We start from the raw sequence: 20,833 nt of genomic DNA, 5'->3' as shown, positions 1-20,833 counted from the left end.
AACGATGATCAAAACATAGGCATGGTAGAACGAGTCCATTGTCTGGTCTGGACTGGGTAAGAGCACCTTTAAAATAAAACTACATTTAATTATATCAACTGATTTTGATGAAATTGCGGTGCTGCTCAATACATCAGAAAACTCAGTGGTAAGTTCAACAGTACGCTGAGGTCATCGATTACCAATCTGCGGTCCAAATCCAGAACGGAGTGAGTGCGTTTAATACTTTTCTGGCCATAGTTCAGATATGCTATTTTCCTCAAACACATTTAAACCCACATACAGTATTTGATTGCATCTTTATCCAATCAAATGCATTTATGCAAGTTATGAGAACAGAAATTAAATGAGACAGCAGTGACGAAATGGTGTCCTGTTCAACAAAAGAGAAATTGATGATTACATCTGAACATTCAAAGTCAAGTCACCTTCATTTATATAGCGCTTCTAACAATATAGCTGTTTCAAAGCAGCTTTACAGTGATAATAGGAAATTACAGTAACAGATTGTTTAGGCTTTACAGCAGCTCTAGAATAAAGTTATTGTGCAGCTAAAGTTAGTTTTGATTGATTGATTCACTTCCGTTGCAAAGATCATTAGTTATTAACTTAGGGGCCGCTAACACGACACCGTTCTAACAGAAAACACTCAACGCGCTCCGGCCCGCTCATCTGCACAAAACAGTGCCTGGTGGCTCGAGAACGCAAACCTTGAAATACAGTGCAATGCATAAGTTAATACACCCATGCTAAAGTTGACTAAAAAGAGGAATAAAAAATCATATTTTGGAAATTGAACTTAATGCCTTAATTTAAAAAATTAGGAAAAATCCAACCTTTTAGGACACCAATTTTCTTTGTGAATGAATAATGTATCGTAAATAAATAAATGTTCTTCCTTAAAATACATGGTGCATAAGTGTGTACACCCCTATGTTAAATTCCCATAGAGGCAGGCAGATTTTTATTTTTAAGTATTTTTTTTAAATTAATTTTTAGGATACTATGCATCCTGATAAAGTTCCCTTGGCCTTTGGAATTAAAATAGCCCCACATCATCACATAGCATTCACCATACCTGCAGTGACAGAACGGGGCTAATATGGTCATGAAAGATTGGTATCAAAGAGCACACCCAGGTTCCTAACCGACGACGAAGACTTGACAGAGCAGCCATCAAGAGTTAGACGGTATTCTAGATTATTACGTGAGGAAGTTTTTTTGTCCAATAATTAGAATCTCTGTTTTTTTCAGAATTAAGTAGTAGGAAATTACTAGTCATCCAGTTTTTTATATCACCTATGCATTCCGTTAAGTTTCGTCAGGGCGTGAAGAAATACAAAGCTGAGTATCATCAGCATAACAGTGAAAACTAATGCCATGCTTCCTAATGATATCTCCCAAGCATAGCATGTACAGAGTGAACAGCAAAGGTCCTAGTACTGAGCCTTGTGGTACGCCACACTGAACTTTTGATCGAAAAAAAATCTCTTCATTTACTGCTACAAACTGATAACGGTCAGATAAGTATGATTTAAACTATGCTAATGCAATTCCACAAATGCCAACATAATTTTCGAGTCTATTTAAAAGAATGTTGTGGTCGGTAGTATCAAATGTAGCACTAAGATCGAGTAACACTAATAGAGAGATACAACCAGGATCGGATGATAAGGGCAAATCATTTGTGACTCTAATGAGAGCTGTCTCAGTCTAAATCCTGACTGAAAATCCTCACAGATACCATTTCTTTCTAAAAAGGAACATAGTTGTGAGGATACTCCCTTTTCTAGTATCTTTGACAGAAAGGGTAGATTCGAGATCGGCCTGTGATTGACTAATTCTGTAGGATCAAGTTTTTAACAAGCAGTTTAATCATAGCTAGCTTAATTTTTTTTTGGTACGTATACTAATGACAAAGATGAATTAATGATATTAAGAAAAGGATCTATGATCTCTGGAATCATCTCTTTCAGTTGTTTAGTCGGTATAGGGTCTAACATACATGTTGTCGATTTAGATGATTTAACGAGTTCAGAAAATTCCTTCTCTCCTATAGCAATGAATGAATAAAAATTTTCCTCAAGGAGACTACAATGCACTGCCTGATGCGATACTGTAGTAGATGGTTGCATAGTTATAATTTTCTCCCTGATATTATCAATCTTGTAAGTAAGGAAGTTCATAAAGTCATTACTGCTGTGCTGCTTGGAAACATCTGGGGTTGAAGCTTTATTTATTTTTTATTTAATTTAGCCACTGTTTCAAATAAATACCTAGAGTTTTGTGTATTTTCTTCTAATATGGTTGAAAAATAAGCAGATCTAGCAGCTTTTAAAGCCTCTCTGTATGCAATCGAGCTCTCTTTCCATGAACTGCGAAAATACTCTAGTTTTGTTTTCTTCCAGTTGCGCTCCATTTTTCTGGCTGCTCTCTTAAGTGCCTGAGTGTGCTCGTTGTACCACGGCGTTGGACTATTTTCTTTAATCTTCTTTAAGCGCAAAGGAGCAACTGTGTCTAAAGTGCTGGAAAAGAGAGAGTTAAAAAGTTTCTGTCGCAATATCGAGTTCTTCTAAGCTATCCGGGATGCTGAGATGATGAAACTGATCAGGAATATTATTAAAGGTCCCATGACATGCTACTTTTTGTAGGCTTTAATATAGGCCTTAGTGGTCCTTAGTACTGTATCTGAAATCTCTTTCCAAAAATTCAGCCTCGGTGCAGAATTATAGCCACTACAAGCCAGTCCCAGACTGAGCTTCCTTCAGACGGGCTGTTTCGGTGTCTGTAGCTTTAAATGCTAATGAGGAGGAGAAAGGCGGCGCAAGGTGGAGGGTGGGTGTGGCCTATGACCATCTTGCGCAACGGTACCATGCATGTTTGTTTATGTTGGATATATTGCAATGGCACGAAGACACGCAGTCGTTTAAGCATTTCAGTTTGACCCAGAATCTGATCCAGATGGAGAAGCAACGGATGAAGAAGTTGCAACTCAGCAGGACGTTTCCGAATGGTTAGTTTAAAATATTATGTCTGGATACGGTACTTTATTCGGATGGTTTACAGTTAGTATCATGTAGCTAACGCGAACCTACTGTTGCCTTTACATGAGAGATCTGTAACGTCTGTAATTTATCTTATTACAATTACATCAAGCTCTGCGATCTTGAAATGCAGATATCGCGCACGCCATATAACCAACAGGAAAACGGTTCTCCAAATAACAAAGAAATGTACAACACTCGCGTTACAGTATGTGTAACTTGATGCTGTCTACCTTTACATTAGCACGAGTAACTGCATAGCTAATGTGACAGCCACATTCTACGTGTAAGAAGCTAGGTAACCATAAACAGTAAAGCAACAACACACTTATATATCATTTGTTGACTTACTTGTCCGAGCTGTGTAGCTGTGTGTACCCTTCGGTGTTCATTTGTACATCCAATTATTGGGGCTCAAAAGCCATGATATCTCTCGTGGACAAACTAAAATCGCGCGCGCGTTCTACTTCCTAGCTCATTTTCTCATGGGCGAGAAATATTCTCTGGGCGGGCAAAGCAGAGAAAGGGGAGGTAACATTTCTCCTTATAACGTCATAAGGAGGAGATTCAAGATCAGCCCGGTTGAGCTTCCATTTTCTCAAAGGCAGAGAAAAATAGCAAAAGCTCGATTTACACCAATTAAAATTTCTAGAAACTTTGGGACGATATACAGGTTAGGGGAACTCATATTAATGTTAAAAAACCTCAGAAAGTGGAAATTTCATGTCATGGGACCTTTAATAAAGCAATCTTTAGTGGCAGAAGTGATAGGTCTAACATATTTGTAACACGGAGTTAGCTTTGCAGCCTTGGCTAAATGAAGTTTACACGAAACTAGATAATGATCTGAGATGTCATCGCTCTGCTGCAGAATTTCAACGGCATCATCATTGATTCCGTGTGATAATATTAGATCTAGGGTATGATTACGACAATGAGTAGGTCCTGACACATGTTGTCTAACTCCAATAGAGTTAAGAATGTCTTTAAATGCCAATCCCAATGCATCTTTTTCATTATCTACATGTATATTAAAATCACCAACAGTTAGGACTAGCTAACTAGAAGCCAGTACTAACTCTGATAGAAAATCAGCAAATTATTTGATAAAGTCTGTATGGTGCCCTGGTGGCCTGTATACAGTAGCCAGCACAAATCTCAAATGTGATTTATCATTTACACTAGATAGTGTTCCATTAAGCACCAACACTTCAAAATAATTATATTTAAAACAAGACTTATTACTATAAATTACAGCAACACCTCCCCCTTTGCCTTTCAGACGAGGTTCATGTTTATAACAGTAATCTTGCGGGGTGGTCTCATTTAAAGTAATATAATCGTCTGGTTTTAGCCAGGTTTCTGTCAAACACAGCACATCTAGGTTATAGTCTTTAATCATATCATTAACAATAAGTGCTTTTGAAGTAAGGGATCGAATATTCAGCAACCCAAGCTTTATCATTTGGTCATCTGTATTATATCTGTTTTTTATTTGTTGAACATCAATTACATTTTTACCCTTAAATGGGTTTGGGAGTTTTTTTGTATTTCCTTATTCGGGGTTACAGACACAGTCTCTATATGATGATATCTAGGTGAAAGAGGCTCTATGTGATGGGATTTATCTGACCTCAGTGACATGAGACAGCTAGCAGATGGTCGGTTTAGCCAGTCTGTCTGCTTCCTGACCTGAGGCCCAATTCATGTTTGAGCTCTAAGACTATGTGCCATATTACTAGAGAGAAGAGCAGCACCATCCCAGGAGGGATGAATACCATCTCATTTCAACAGGTCAGGTCTGCCCCAAAAACCTTTCCAATTGTCTATGAAATCTATATTATTTTTTTTATATAGAAAGAATGAAAGAGAAGAGTTTGCTTTCATTACCCTGCTTCAAGCGTTAAACGTGTCTCATTTGTTTCAAGCCTGCAGTGCTAAAAAGTGATCAGGTTAATTCTGTTTACTAAAGATCATCTGCTCAAAAATTGGAATACACTGTGTGCAAATGTACAAAATTTGCAGAAGGAAAAAGGCAGAATTTTGCACATGTAAGGATTATAAACAAAAAGGAGGAACAGACATTTTCTTTCTCCCCGCTCCCCCGCACCCAGTTTATTTAAAATAACAATTCTATAGTAGATAGCCTTTTTTTAGTAGATCATTTTTTTTATGGTTTTATGGCTCAAACATAATGGACCTCTTACATTTTAACATGTTAAAATCATTGTTTTCTTTCTTTTTTTCCAAAATGTTAAGGGTGTTAAAGTCTTGTTTACAAAGTCTTGTGGTGTTTGGTTTTTCATGTTAACATGTTAGTTACAAGTTGTGTTAAAATGTAATAATTCCTCGGAAAATGTGTTCCTTTGCAATTTTTCTGGTCCCCGCAAGAAACTTGATAAAGAACCCAGGTGTACAAGGTCATATCAGTATGTCTGCACTGCAAACCTCTTTATAAAAATCAGACTGTTTTGTAGATGTGGGGCCAGACTATTCAAGGTGTAAATGTGAAGAGGACCTGAACAAAACATTTGTGTCTTTGTGTTCTCCCATTTAAAGTTGACCTTTATCAATGTTTTGCTAAAAGTGCATTTTAATGTCAAAATTAGGTTACACAGCCTTTTCCATTTAATCACAGAAACACAAGGGGAACAGAGCAAAAATGGTCTTTCCTTCCAGAGCTCTAAAATATATAAACAAAAGATACAAAACATATAAACCATTCATTGACATCAACTATTAAATACATAAGTGTTTTTCCTCCTTTTTTAAAGTTGATAAACCTACACTGTATAAAACATCTATGAAATCTATGATATTTTTACAGTGTATTTTGCCATCCTTTATCCTCTTTATCTTGCATTTTATAATGTGCCTGCTCGTTTGCTACTGTCTGCATCAGAACATTCCTACAACCCATTTCTGGGTTGCAACACACCATGCTGATTCACTGGTTTAGAGATGTTATTCATTATTTTTATTATTTATGTTTTTTTGCATAATCTACTTGATTTATTTACTTCCTCTGACAACTGATGCAAATTCAAATTGTGACAATCTCCTGTACATGCACACAATAGCTCATTACACACACATGCATGCCCACACATGCTCACACATTCACTCACACATCACTTCCATGCTCATAACACCTACTGCAATTCAGTGGGGTAAATGATCCAGATATAATTTGACAAGAGTTTCAGAATGCACAACTAGAGACAAACCCCCACCTTTTAAATCAGTATACAATGTCCTCATGTAGTGATCCATTTCAGAAAAAGATATGTATTTTTCAACATTCAAGATCAAAATAAATCAATATTAGTTGTTTTTTTTTCAATGGCTGATGTAAAATATCTAGGCCTAGATTGTGTGGGCCTCAATGGGGTCCATGGAAAATTTCAGAAAAAACGATTTATATTTATTTATGCTGGATATTTACTGTAAATATGTCACAAGTGTGTTTTTATTCATGTTTGTATTTCAGTTCTAGTTTTTGCCGTCAGTTTGTTAATTACAGTAGTTCAGTTCTCTCAGTTTCGCTGCCTGTTTGTCTCCATAACAGATTGAGTTGAGTTTCAGTTCAGGTGTGTCTTGTCAATTAACACATTAGTGACTGTGTAGTCCTGTATTTTCCTCAGTTCTTTGTCAGTCTTTTTGCTGGATATCATTGTTCTGTTCTGTTCTGTTCTGTTCTGTTCATGTATTGCCTGTTCTAGCTATCTGAGTATCTTGTTATTTTGATTTGTTATTTTGTTTTATTATTGCTGCACCAAGATTCTGACTTTATCATGATTGCTGGCAACCAACCCAAATTTTAAATGATTATTAATTCTTTTGAATTAATCATAACATTTTCCAAATAACATTTCAATCACTTCTTTTGGCTTAGTAAAATGACAACATAAATATAAATGATTTTATTTTAAAACAACATGTTGTCTTTATTATATCACTCTTACTATTTTCTAAGCTATAAATGAGTCTTAAAATATATAGCTGTAATATAAATTTTAGGAAGGGCATTTTTGGCATTGACAATTTTTTGAAAACCCCTGATCAAGAGAGCAAGGCTGATGATGATAATAGTAATGTTGACATATACACAATACAAAATAAGAACATTTATTTTATACAATATAAAATCCTCCCAAACCAGTAATTGGTTATCTATTGACAGTAGATTTTTTTAGAACTGAGTGACACAAGTGACACTTAATCGGCCAAGCGCCTATGCGATAATCTCAGAATGGTTGTAAAGTATGTTTATCACTACTCAAGATCAACATCAAGATTCAAGAATAACATCCAAAACATTTACCCTCTGCAATAAAAAGCAGGAAGAATGTTTCCACATCCTCTCTTTGTCAAGGTTACACCTCTCACCTCCTCTCTGTCATCTCTGACACATTGGCAATGTGTGAACATTTAAACCCCAACTGTAATGTGTTTCTATCCGTGACAGTCTCAGCTCTCAGCTATTGCTGCTACTGTCATTTATATCCTTGTGTGTTTTGAAGCTGCTTATACTCCCTCAAATTAATGATACAGGCCTGTAATGATTCAAGGGTGATATCTCACACGCACAGTACAGCTGTCTACCTATACGCAAAAAGAGTTATGTTTCTGAAGAACATATGGGTTCACATATGACAGGAATGTAAAGATTAGGGATCTGTCATATGTATCCAAAGTACATTTATCAAGGGTACAATGGTCATCATCAGACTACATACTAATGTCTGTAACACTACTGATGTTTGTTTCATTCCATGAAAGGATTACCGTTTGTGACTATACTATCTGATTAAATGTACTAATCACAAAATTTGCAATTATGTGCATTGGGTTAATATCATTATTATAAATGAGTTATTTTCTAAAATGAATAACTTAAACATTTTTATAATGTATATTTTATGAATATTTTAAGAGAGTAAGGCGGAAACCTCATACCTCCGTATTTCGTCATTTTTATTTTTATTCATAAATCATCACTATTGGTCACACTTTACTTCTGTCTTTTAACCAATGAAAAGTATTAAAAAGAGCGTGTGACTAAACCTTGTAACTTCACTGAATCCTCAAAATGTCAGTAAAACCTTATAGCTCCACCCCGCCTCTATTGTGAATCAAGTGCCGCACACAGTTTGGACCATCTCTGCTTGTTTGCAATGCAAGGGTAAATGGAATTGGTTGTTTGAATAGGCGTAAGCGTTTTCTTTACTCAAGAAACACACTCTCTCTCTCTGTACATCACATAAACATTAAACACAATAAAACAAAACAAATAACAGACAATAAAACAGATAACATGACACTGTATCATTGACTAAAAGCTATATCAAACAAATAAGACTGCAGTTTTGAAATTACCTACAGTTCTGGCAGTCCTAATACTAACTGGCAGACTATTCCACAATTTTGGCGCAGCTACTGCAAATGCCCGGTCACCTCTGACTTTTAATTTTGTCTTTGGAACCACTAATAGTCCCTGATTTGAGGACCTCAGAGACCTCCCTGAGTCATATTCCGACAAAAGACCAGTAAGGTAAGAAGGTGCTAAGCCATTTAGAGATTTGTAAACCATTAAAAGGACTTTAAAATCAACTCTATAGACGACTGGCGACCAGTGTAATGATATTAACGTGGGTGTAATATGTTCATATTTCTTAACCCCAGTCAGGAGCCTGATAACTGCATTTTGAAAAACTTGAAGCCTAGAAAGTGTAACTTGCTTTATCTCTAAATAGAGTGTGTTACAGTAGTCGACCCTTGAAGTAATGAGGGCATGAATAGCCCTCTCAAAGTTCTTAAAACTAAAATACTTCACCTTTGCCAGAGCTATTAGATGGAAGAAACTAGATTTGACCACAGAGCTGACCTGTATATCAAACTTCAAAGCACTATCCAAATAGACTCCCAGATTTTTTACACAGGGTTTTACATATTGGGAGAGAGGGCCAAGATTAAAATTGGATTACATTTTTTTGGACTCCGAGTGCCCAAATACGATAATCTCCATCTTATTTTCGTTTAAAGTAAAAAATAAAAAAAATTACAGCCATCCAGGCCTTTAAATCAGTAAGGCAGGCTATAGACAATCTAAACAACAGTGAAAGGAAATGTCATATTTCTTAAAAACTGACCCTAGTGGCAGCATAGTGAAGAATAGAATTGGAGCCAAAATGGAACCCTGGGGGATTCCACATGGAAGTGGAGCTGTACTTGATACAAATTCCCCAATATTCATTGAGAAAGTTCTATTTTCAAGTGCTGTTTTTGTAGAATAGTATTTTCTAAATCCTGATTGAAAGACCTAAAAAAGAAGACTTTTATGAATATTTTAAGAGAGTATATTGTCACTGTCGGAGGAAACCTCGTATCTCCATATTTCGTAAAAAAATAAATAAATAAAAATTATCACTATTGGTCACCCTTTACTTTTGTCTGTGGATTTTGTGAATATTTAACCAGTGAAAAGTATTAAAAAGAGCTTGTCACTAAACCTTGTAACTTCATTGGATCCTCAAAATGTCAGTAAAACCTTCTAGCTCTATTGTGAATCAAGTGCCGCACACAGTTTGGACCATCTCTGCTTGTTTGCAATGCAAGGGTAAATAAAGATTTCGTTGTTTGAATACTAGGCTATATAGTGTTTCATAAGCGTTTTCTTTACTGAAGAAACACACTATATATATATATATATCTTTTTTTTTTTTTTTTAAGTTCCAGTCAGATTGCATCAATAACACACTGTTTGTTTGTTCGCTTCGTTTTACTTCTGATTAATTTTAATTAACACTTGAGACATAATTCAATGCAGGCTTTCAGAGAGACTGAAAATAAAAGATGATGCAGTGCCAAACTACATTGGATCCGACAGAAATGTTGCAGCACACAAGTTTGAGTTTTTTCCATGTGTCACTATTGCTTTGATACAGATCATTTGATGTACTGAGTATTTATACTGTAGCGCCGCAGTCAAACTTAGTAGTTGTGATGGCTGTGATTTGCTGTTTTTTCCTTTGCTTCAGCATTTATGGGGTTAATGCATTGGATTATCGGATACGGAAGGAAGCATGTAGAGAAAGCTGTTTTTGTTAATTTTTTGTCTAAGCCATTCGCTGTAAACCTGAATAAAAGCTTCAGTGAGCGACATCTTCTGTTATGTCATCAGTAAGACATGTTTCATTTTATTTAAAACACGAGACTGCAATTGACAATGTACACATTTTTCATATTATTGAAAAGGGTGAACTATGAATAGTCTGTAAGAACGACAGTCTGACTAACAAAGGTACATTTATTCATAATTCCGTTTGCACAAAATACCGACTTATAAAGCATATGTAATACGCACAAATGTTTCACATTGTTGACAACTGTTTCAACTATGTAACAGCTATGTAACAATTATGTAACAACTATCTAACTTGATAGTTGAACTAGAAACTTGAAGTTTTCAAAACAATTCCACACGTGTCATGGCGGGGACGTTGACAATTATTTTAATATCATACCCAATCATATAGTGGACGTTTACTTCCAAGTCTTGAATGCGGCACGCCGATCAAAACTGAGTTAGAAAATAGAAAATATTTCTAAATTAGAAAGTTTTTTAATGTAAAAACCTTGATAACATTATAAGTGGACCTCAGAGAACATTATGAATAAAAAAAAAGAAAAATGCAGTTCATGACCCCTTCAAGGCCCGTTCACACTAAGGATGATAACTATAATGATAACAGTAAAGTTATAGGTCTACAAATCGTTCTAAATATAAAATAATAGCTGAGTCCACACCACAGATATAATGATAACGGTACAGAGAAACGATATCGAATAACTTTCAGAACGATTCATACCAGCTGATGAACGCTAAAAACATTGACAGCCAATCAGAATCCATCCTGCTTTAAAGAGCTTGAGCATTTAAAATGGCAGAGGACTGTAGAGCGCTTAGGAAGAATATCTTCTGCTGGTGTGGACACTAATATAGTTATAATAGTTATATTTATAGTTATCGTAGTCTATCATTTGTTGTTAAATCATAGCCAATAAGGTCTTAAATGGCCTGTGCATAGCACTTCCTCTTTAATAACATGAAATGTTGGCCAAATTACATAAAAAAACTGAGTGCTCACATAGCTATTGTAAACTTTATAACCTGTAAGTTGATGAAAATATAATGCGATGCACTTACTGCCTGGGGGCAGAGAGAAGAGAATGGGTTCGGGACATTACCCAGATCAGACTTGATCCGGGTCCCCATGAGCACAACAGCTCCTTATACAGCACGAGAGCCCTGCACCACTGCTCCAACAGTATATGCATCTTTTTAAAAAATTCATTCTTCAAAAATAAAACTTCTGTATTATTTAAGTTGTAAAGTTGTTCTTGTTGTTTTTGAGATTGTTTTAGTGTTTTTAGGTGGCCCTATTCACTCACCTTTTGTAAAGAAAAGGAAGGTCCAAATTGATTTGGTTTAGTTAACTGAGCTGGACCTGAAATATTTATTTAATATATATAAAAAACTAAATCATCATGGCCAAAACTTTGCTATGATAAAATGCCAGCCAGACTTTCACTACTGTTCAAAAGTTTAGGGTTTGGCTTCGGTAAGATTTTTTAATGTTATGCACAAGAAGGCTGCAATTATTTGATTAAAAAATACAATATAAAAAACAGAAATATAAGTGAAATATAAGTAAGATTAAACTATTTTCTTTTTTATATATATTTTAAAATATAACCTGTACCTGTAATGGCAATTTCAGTTGGTGGAAAACAGTGGAAACTGTGGAAAACAGTTGCTGTTAAGATTTTGTGGAAACAGTAATGCATTTTGTTCAGGATTCTTTGATGTTTTGCAGGTCAAAAAGAACAGCATTTATTTGAAATAGAGTTTTTGTAACTTTTAAACAGCAGTGTATTTAACATGAAAAAAAAAAGTGTGTTAAAGTCAAAGTTAATTTCTTAATTTCATATAAACCTGTTATAATTGAAACACACAGAGACACACCTCTAAGTTACATAAATTCACATTCATACATAACACAGCTGAAGTTTTTTCGATGGAATTTGGCTTTAAGAGACTTAAGTGACTCTTATCCAATGACTGCTGTGTTTATACTGTGTGTGTCAAGGGCGTTTATTGCTTTCTCCATCACTTCCTCTCTCTTTGAGAGGATTAGAGTTTCCAGGTTGACAAACACAGTATGAATGTGTGTCATTTCATCCGTCATGAACAAACATCAATTAACAGGATTACCGTGATAGGCCTTAATCTCAGCACTAGTCTCTGCTCTAAACAGATTACATTAGCTTTGGGGAAATCTGTGTCTTTGATGCAGTTTAGTTCCACAGTTACGAAACCTGTATCAAATGCGGACACTGCTATTCAGATTCACTCGACTGATTCGTCTGTGATCAAATATCCATACTGAAGAACATTAAAAACTGAATGCAGATAATTTCCCGACCAAATTATATCAAGTCCCTCTGATTTCATTTGACATGCGTTGTTATGAGTCTAATCTGAGGACGGGGAGATTTTGGAAGTGAATGTACATTCAGATTCACTTGATTTGCTCTACATTAATTATCCATAATCACTGATGGTTTGGGGTTGTAATGATACGTTGTGCAGCAGAGATGTGTGATGGAAGATCAGAGAGCGGCTCGTCAGAGTGGGAGAAGAGGCCACTTTATCCAATTGTGGTATTAAAGCAGAAATATCAATACAATCTGAATGACTGATCCTTTATACATAACCCCTAACAGCCCTCGGCGGTGAGCGCAGCCTCAATTTATTGCGCTGGATGTTAGGTCAGCGTTACATATCAGCCCATTCAAGGGAGCAGAAAGGAACGAGCCCTCTGTAGGAACCGAGCACGAGTAAGAACCATGTTTTATAATGAGAGAGAGACACTACCAACCTATACACGAGTTTATGAGTTAAAGAGGCATGAAGGGACAGAAAATAAGGAGAGAAACAGTAAAAGAACCAGCAAGGCTAGTGTGAGAAGAAGAAAAATGAAAGAGAGAATCCTTGTAAACAGCCCTGAGCGGAGATAAAATAAATCGTATTTCATGTTATTAGCATACTTGAAGGGTGGTGAGAGAGTGTTTGAGACAGTGAGAGAGAGAGAAATGCTTTTTTTTTTGCTTTAGCACTGGACTGTGTTTAATGTGCTTTCTAAAAGCTTATTGCAATGCAAATTTTAAGTGATTCTTTTTAGCCAAGATCATCCTGTATTAAACACACACACTGTTAGAGAAGGACACAGTGTTGGTAAAAGTGGCTTTAGTCAAGGGTGGACTGGGACTCAAAAACACAAAACAACCCCAACTGTATTAGCTAGGCTATCGCATGCATATTATACAAATTTCTGTATTACAGCGTCCTTTGAAGGTTTGAAAACAACCAAGACAAAATTAAGGTTTTGGACAATATTAGCACAAATCCTTATCATTTTGGTAAACAGTTCAACAGCACTGGGACTTGAAAAGTGACTCAACAGATTCGTTCAAAAACATAGATTCGAATGAAAACATCATTCAGGAATGAATTAAAGGTACAATATTTAAGAATTTTGTATCAAAATATCCAAAAACCACTTAAACAGTGTTATATATTTCTTTCAATTGTGTACTTCCATTATCCTACATGTTTCCAAGAATTTGTAAATTCAGAGAAATTCACAATTTTAAATAGTGCCCGTCCCTGTTCACTTGTTGCCTGTCAATGACGTAATATGTGCGTTATCCCTGGTTTCCGCTTGTACTGCCATAGTATCCATGGCGACAGACGTGGACAACTGTGTAGTGCGTAACATCTAGCAATCTAGTTGTTGTTTCATTCAAATATTATGGACCAAGCAGACTTTGGGACAAAAGGAGAACTAAAATGAGGATCAATATCAGTGTGGCGTTTTCGAGATGCCGAGAGCTCCACGTCCGCGACTAACTTGGACTTGACAGAGACGCCACTCTTGCATGTACTTTATTAGACAGGTGACTTGCAAATGTACATAAATCAATGTTATATAGCTCAACATGATAAAATGTTAGAATATGATCAGTATGTTATTCTAATGTTGATCTAGCTTACTGCTAGTCTCATACAGCCAACAAACTAACACATAGAATAACATTTTAACTTTCAACACACTCAAATGCAGTTTAGTATGATAGTGTAACGTTAGACCAAATGAAACAGCGCTGCGTTACCTCACAAGTTTAATTCGTCAAATAAACTGACCTGTGTGAGTAGTAATTCAGCACTTGCGGGTAGTTCGGTAGAATTAAATGTCCTTCATTTATATGATTTATATCATTCATTTATATCCACGGGACTCACGTCCCTGCTTCATACCACAGTCATATTAAAAAACATGAATGTTATCACTCATCCATTTATATTATTAGATCCATCAGCATGACAGCAAGTCCCGTCATTCCGCTTATCATCAACCTACGCCTTTGTTATTGTAAGAGGTTAGCGACCCACAGCGGCGGAAAAAAAATGACATATTGTAGCTTTAACTGAATGTTTTTAAGAGTGAGTCATTGAATCATTCACTCAATCAAGTCATTCAAAAACGCTGTTGTATGCTAATTCTGCTGTGGCTTTGGAATCGTCACTGGCAGAGCATAGGCTAAATATACAAAGTCCTTGCATGACATGTGAAAAAAAACTTTTGTTAAGTTTGTATATAGGCTTTCCTGTAGCTCAAACAGTAGAGTGTTGGTGCTAGCAACGCCAAGGTCAGGGGTTTGATTCCCAGGGAAAGCAAAAACTGACAAAATGTAAAATGTGTACCTGTGTATCTGCCAAATGTAAATTTAAATCTTGTTTTTCCCCCCACGTGTGTGCGCCTCTCCATATAAATAGACACAGTAACCAGCAATATTCTGTGTAAATGATAAGTCACTCAATAATTAACTTCTTGTTTACTGAACTGTTGTTACTGCACGGTTGTGATTATATACAGTACAGCCGAATCCTACTTTATAAAAAGCAATCCACACGATCAACAACGCTGTTGCTGGTTTAATATTAAGGTGTGCTGACTCTACAAAAAAGAAACATGGTCCAAGATTAATCCACTAATAATCAGGCACCAGAGCTTCTTAAGGGCATGTCTCACAGTCATGATTATTGCCATTATTAGGTGGGGTAAATGAGTACAGTTGTAACGGAGTAAATATTTCTCATGCAAGCTCAAACTGTCGTCATCCGTCTGCACATTTACATCAGCATCCTCTCTCTATGAAAATCCAAAGCTTGTGCTTTTTTGCTATAGTATACAGATGAAGGCATCTTGTAAGAAAAAAAATCTCATGTTGTTAATGCAGGTCACATAGGGATTTTGCATCATCAGCATTCTACAGCACCGACTTTTGAAAAGAGTTTTTGAAAGAGAGAGAGAAAGAGCAAATGGAAAAGTAGGAAATAATTTGAGAACATTTAGAAGAGACTGATTATGGAGGACATGAAGAAAGTATGTTCTTTCTCACCTAACCACCACCTCCACACCACATGCATTATTCTATAAATACTTGTTAGATCTCTTCAATTTAGTAAAGGGCATAATAAATACTTGTATAATTTTGGTCAATATTAATATTAGGTGGGATTACCTGTGTGGCCAAACACAAAGGGAATGTTCAGGCAATGTTGCCGTCACTATTTTGTTTTGGTCAGTTTCTTGATTTCTATTTCTGAAGCATCACACTTGGTAGCCTTGCTCACTATGAAATGTTTAATAACTACATATCTAATATCAGATGTGTTCTCATCGTTATGACTGGTGCTTACAAGTCATGTATTTTACAAGATGAACGCACACCACAAAGTAATTATTACGAGTGTGGAAACTAATATTTGCTGAACCCTGTGTTTCTATGCCACTGAGAAAACATGGTGGACACAATGGATGCATCGTCTGTATTGACTGTAAAAGAGTTGCGTGTACAAAATACGAGTAGTATCGTACAAATACGATTTAATATCGATTCAATTTACAGAACCTTCATTAATTGAATAAAAACATAAAAAAGCAAACGCACACCTAATGTGCATGCTTTAATCATTTTCTAGAAGTTACAAATTCTTGCTATACTTTTTTGTAGACATGCATGGCCATCTTACTCTGACCAAAGGTATTTGAATGCACATGGCGTCGTAATTACAAACTTCCCAGGAAGACTTGAACTCACCATATGTCACAGGAGTTTTGTGTCAAGTGTGGACAGACACATTTTTTTTTTTTTTTTTTTCGTTATCCTATAAGGACATTAAACTAAGTATAAAGCCAAAAAACGCACACAACCAATTCATACAAGTAAATTAATGATTTATAATCTTTCTGTGTCATATATCCATAACATTCTCCAATAATGCCCAATTATTCTCTCTGATAAAGGTGAAGTGATGTCCACATTTTTGGTTCCTCACAACAGGATGTGAAAAAGTGTTATGCTATGGATCTGTGACAGTTTTCTCCCTCTCCATTTCTTTTTTTCACACTGATTAAAACAAGACCTTAAGGCGTCCAGGGCATTTTTTTCTCAGTGGGTTTGTGGGTTAGAGAGTGCAAGAGAACAGGTGAGAAATATTATTTCTTGTCTAAAGCATGCAATTGTTCCTGTGTGTTCTGTGTACACAACCTCCCTTCTTGCCTCCCTGACGGACCTTCCCCCAGACCTTCCTTATCTACTACTTGGGGTTCTTAAAGTAAATGGGATAGATGGAAAAAGTGAGAGACAGCTGGAGAAAGTCAAAGCATACAGTGGAGATGAGAGCAAGAAAGAGGGCAATGTGTGTGTGGATTGGAGACATATACACAGCTCAGTCAGAGCGGAGAGAATCTCCTCACTCCCATCTGCTCTCTACACAGCTCTCATTACACTCACAGGCCCATCCATCAGCCCACAGCCACACAACTCTGCCACAGCCCACATTAATGGAAAGAGGAAAGAGAAAGAGACGTGGGGATAGTGAAATGAAAAAAAGACAGGAAACAACTGAAAGAGAGAATGATAGAAAGGGGGGAGAGGAAGAGAAAATAAAATAATGTCACATGCGTTTACAGGCTAAATCAGGCCTGTGAAGAGAACTTGTAAATACTAAGTACGTAACTATGTCACAGAATGTTCTGCTTATCGGCCCTAAATCTTTGAGCAATGTTTTGTGTCCAAACCCTTGACCTTTCAGTCATGTGGTGTATTCCATTAGAAAAAAAATTAAAAAATCACCATAGCTGCATGTGGATAAATGCCACTGTCATAAAACCACTGAAGCATACAACAGTCAGATTTATGAGGACAAATCACTTCAAGAACAGCAGCAATGAAGTGGAATCTCACATACAGTATTCAGACACATTTGGATAACAACATATCAAGCGTAATGGAAAAAAAAAAAATCATGCTAGGCCTTTTCACAGAACTACCTGCACTTTTGGTGATTATTGTAAGTCAGATTTAATAAAGCATAATGCATTAATAATGCAGTTCTTTCTTCCCTGGAACTAGAAAACCCCCCGATATATAGGCTATTGAAAAAGATATTTTGAAAATCTGTGCGTTTTAATTTTTGTTATGTTTTGTTTTTTTCCCAATGAAAGTCAACAGGGTCAAATGTTGTTGTGGACCTCACTGACCTTCGCTGTTTGGACAAGAACAGAACAACAAGAAATATCTTCTTTTGTGTTCTACAGAAGAAAGTAAGTCGTTCAGGCTTGGAACATTATCAAGGACAGAATTTTCAATTTTGGGTGAACTATTCATTTAACTATGAACATTTTCAACTAAGTATCCACCAAGAAAATATCCAAATGCATTTGCATTAGTTGTGAACAGTACTAACTGTTTTATCATTTTAAACATCTTTAATGAGATGTTTTGCTTTAAAATGTGCTTGTGCTATCTGTTTAAAATAAATGCTACTGGATTGCTATTTTGTTATGTAATGCATTCGCATTCATATACTTTTATATGTGACTTACATTTCATAGTATCCAAATACTTTTTGAGCCCACTGTATAGATATTCATGCAGTGAAATTGTTTGTGAAAATGTTCTTAATATTAACCTTTATTATAACAAAATCTTTGTTTTCATCCATTTAATGTGACACAATTGCTGTCATTCTACTTCAGTTTTCAGAGTTCTTCACCAGTAATTACATTCAAAGTGATATAAAAAGTGCAATTAACTTGCAGCAGGTTTCACTGATTGTCCCCCACAGTGTAGTATGGTGAATTCAGGTTGATTGGGACACTTTATCTCAATGACAAAAAGTGTCCCAATCACCCTATGTATTGAGCAAATCTGTGCAATAAACAGTCTACATCCATTCAGCCTCAACAGAATGCATGAAGTGAACTCCCTAACGTTACCTGCTCTGGGCCCTGAAAACAGATCCGACACAACGGAGTCCTGACTCCACTGTCCGTGCAGCTGTTCAGGGATAACCTCTCGTCCAGCTTCTCCTTAGAGCAATCCTCAGATGAGCTGCAACAGTCCAGCGTCCTCGGCGGATCCACTGCGCTATGAGTCCAGTCTTCGGGCCCTAGTGTGTCCAAAGCCTCACCTGTCACCGGCTGATAATGTCCGTTGGCTAAAGAGTGGCTCTCCGTGGCGCTGCTCGTCGCATTGCCCTCCGCGTTTAGTTCGTTCATGGGTGTGAAGGCAGGTGGCGATGCCGACGGTGCCGGTGGCCTGAGTAGGAAAACCTTCAGGTCACTGAACAAGACGCAACAGCGGCCTTTCTGCTTGCCCTGGTGGCGCAGCATCGGTCTGCGACTCAACAATCCCCAACACCATACAATGACACCGATAGCCAACAACATGTGCCCGTCTTATGAATAATGGAAAGGCGGTCTATGTTTTTAAACGGCCTATAAAACTAAGGCTATCTGTTACTGCTCTCCAGCAGGTCACATTACAGAACTTACTGTTTGGTTTCCAATGAGGAAGAAACACCTGTGAAGCCGGTTCAGTCTCGTGAGCAACACCGCTCTCTACTCACCCTCAGCCCAAGTGACCGTTTGAACATGGAGAACGTGTTTATTTTCAACAGTTCTTCTGAGAGCTCCATCAGATGCGACTCCTCGCGCTGCTGTTCCACTGAAGCTTACGATTGTACGCACATGTTATAGTAGCTGTCAAAAGTGGAAACGTGCAGTTGTTACCTTAATAAACCTCTTCAGTCATATTAAATAATATTTTTTACTTGGATAAAACCGTGAAGCACATTTTAGGTTACCTGACAAAACAGTTTACTGGGATTTTAGCTGTTACCTACAACAAATGGCCTTATATCCACAGAGACACTAACATTTTCACATGAAACTGCGGACAAGTACACCGATTTGAATGGAAAAATGTCGGGGATTCCCGCGAACAGTCTCTGACAACGAGCTCCTGAGGTAGTGGCATCTATTCATCAAAGGAGGAAAACAGAAATACAGGATATTCGCCAGCAGAGCCAAACAAATGGCAGCCTTGGTTTTTCCTAATTAAACAACTAGAAGTCTACGATACACACACACGCTCAGTGGACCAGCCATGAAATATCAATTTCTGTTCTACAATACACATTATCCACGATCATTAGCTATCTTCAAAAGCGATGCGATAGCGGACTACCGTGTAATTTTGTGTTAATGTGAACGCAAAGTGTCTTGCGTGAAACGAAATCCAGCCACAATCTTGACAATTAGCCAGCAATTGTCCTTTGCGTTCATCTCATGTTTCAGGTCCGACCGTTTTGCATCTCGCACAAGTCCCCTTCTGAAAATATTAAGGTGCCAACGTTAGTAGGCTAGCCTACAGGCAGCCTATCTCCAGAAACACCCAGCCCTTGTTGCAGAAATCCCAAGGCAGTTTCGATCACTGTCCCATATACTGTCAAACATGTCTCGAAAATCAGTCCTGAAAAGAAACAGATTCGCGGTCGACGATGAGGAAATGTTTTTGCCATCCACACTCCGTCTTAATTAATTTTAATTAAAATACTGAAGTGGCTCCTGCGTTGTAATCCAAAGCGTTGCGGTTAATGCGACGAAAGGCGTTGTGCAGTTCTAACACGAGATGTTTATGATGATTATCAGTAAAGCCGGAGGATGCTCGCTCTCGCTGCGGTTTCAGCACCATGTTGCCTGGGACAGCTCCCAGGCGCGGGCCCGTCTCTCTCTCTCTCTCTCTCTCTCTCTGAGAATGTGATGTGAGCAAAGGGGGCGAGCTCAGGGCCAGCAAAACGAATTTAATCACGCCCTTACAATTTGTGCTACGGTATAAATTAAGACATTACTCTCATCCAGTGGGACTCAAATAGGTTTCGAAATAAGAAGTTTTTTTCTAATTCGAACCTGTGGTGATCGTTCTTGTAGTCTGCATTCCTCGTCTATCCTACGAGCCACAAACGGATTTGGTTTCAGCCCTCATGTGAGACCGACTCACAAGCACATGTTTCTAGGTCAGTGTTGCCAGCGTTCGCCCCCTCTGAGACGCTGAACCCGCTGAACTCAAGATATCAAGTAGCCTAGCCTAAACGTTCTGCAGATACTGTACTGGAAAGTTAAGTCCAGCAATTACAGTATGCCATTTTCCAGCATAAAGCCGCTGTATAGAGGATGACAGGAATAAGGCTTTGGAATGATCTGTACTGATTTCAGCTCTGAGTTTGCACTGTGAAACACTGCGAGTTTGCACTGTTTGCACTTAGTTAAACTTACAGTAAAAAAAACTTGTGGTTGTCATAAAATAGTGTG

General features: G+C 37.2%; 1 protein-coding gene across 1 annotated transcript in view; it reads right to left on the bottom strand.

Annotated features, from left to right (window-relative positions):
• The window catches only part of marchf4a (membrane-associated ring finger (C3HC4) 4a), a 56,195-nt gene extending 35,964 nt beyond the window's left edge, over positions 1-20,231 (bottom strand). Inside the window, exon 1 of the mRNA XM_084104037.1 lies at positions 18,458-20,231. Coding sequence (XP_083960163.1) covers positions 18,458-18,910 — 453 coding nt within the window. The 5' untranslated portion in view covers positions 18,911-20,231. The remainder of the gene's footprint in view (positions 1-18,457) is intronic.
• Positions 20,232-20,833: the final 602 nt, after the last annotated feature.

This window comes from Abramis brama, assembly GCF_963993115.1.
Source record: "Abramis brama genome assembly, chromosome: 2".
Classification (NCBI taxonomy): Eukaryota; Metazoa; Chordata; class Actinopteri; order Cypriniformes; family Leuciscidae; genus Abramis; species Abramis brama.
The sequence above is the reverse complement of the archived record's forward strand: the minus strand, read 5'-3'. Positions and strand labels throughout refer to the sequence as shown.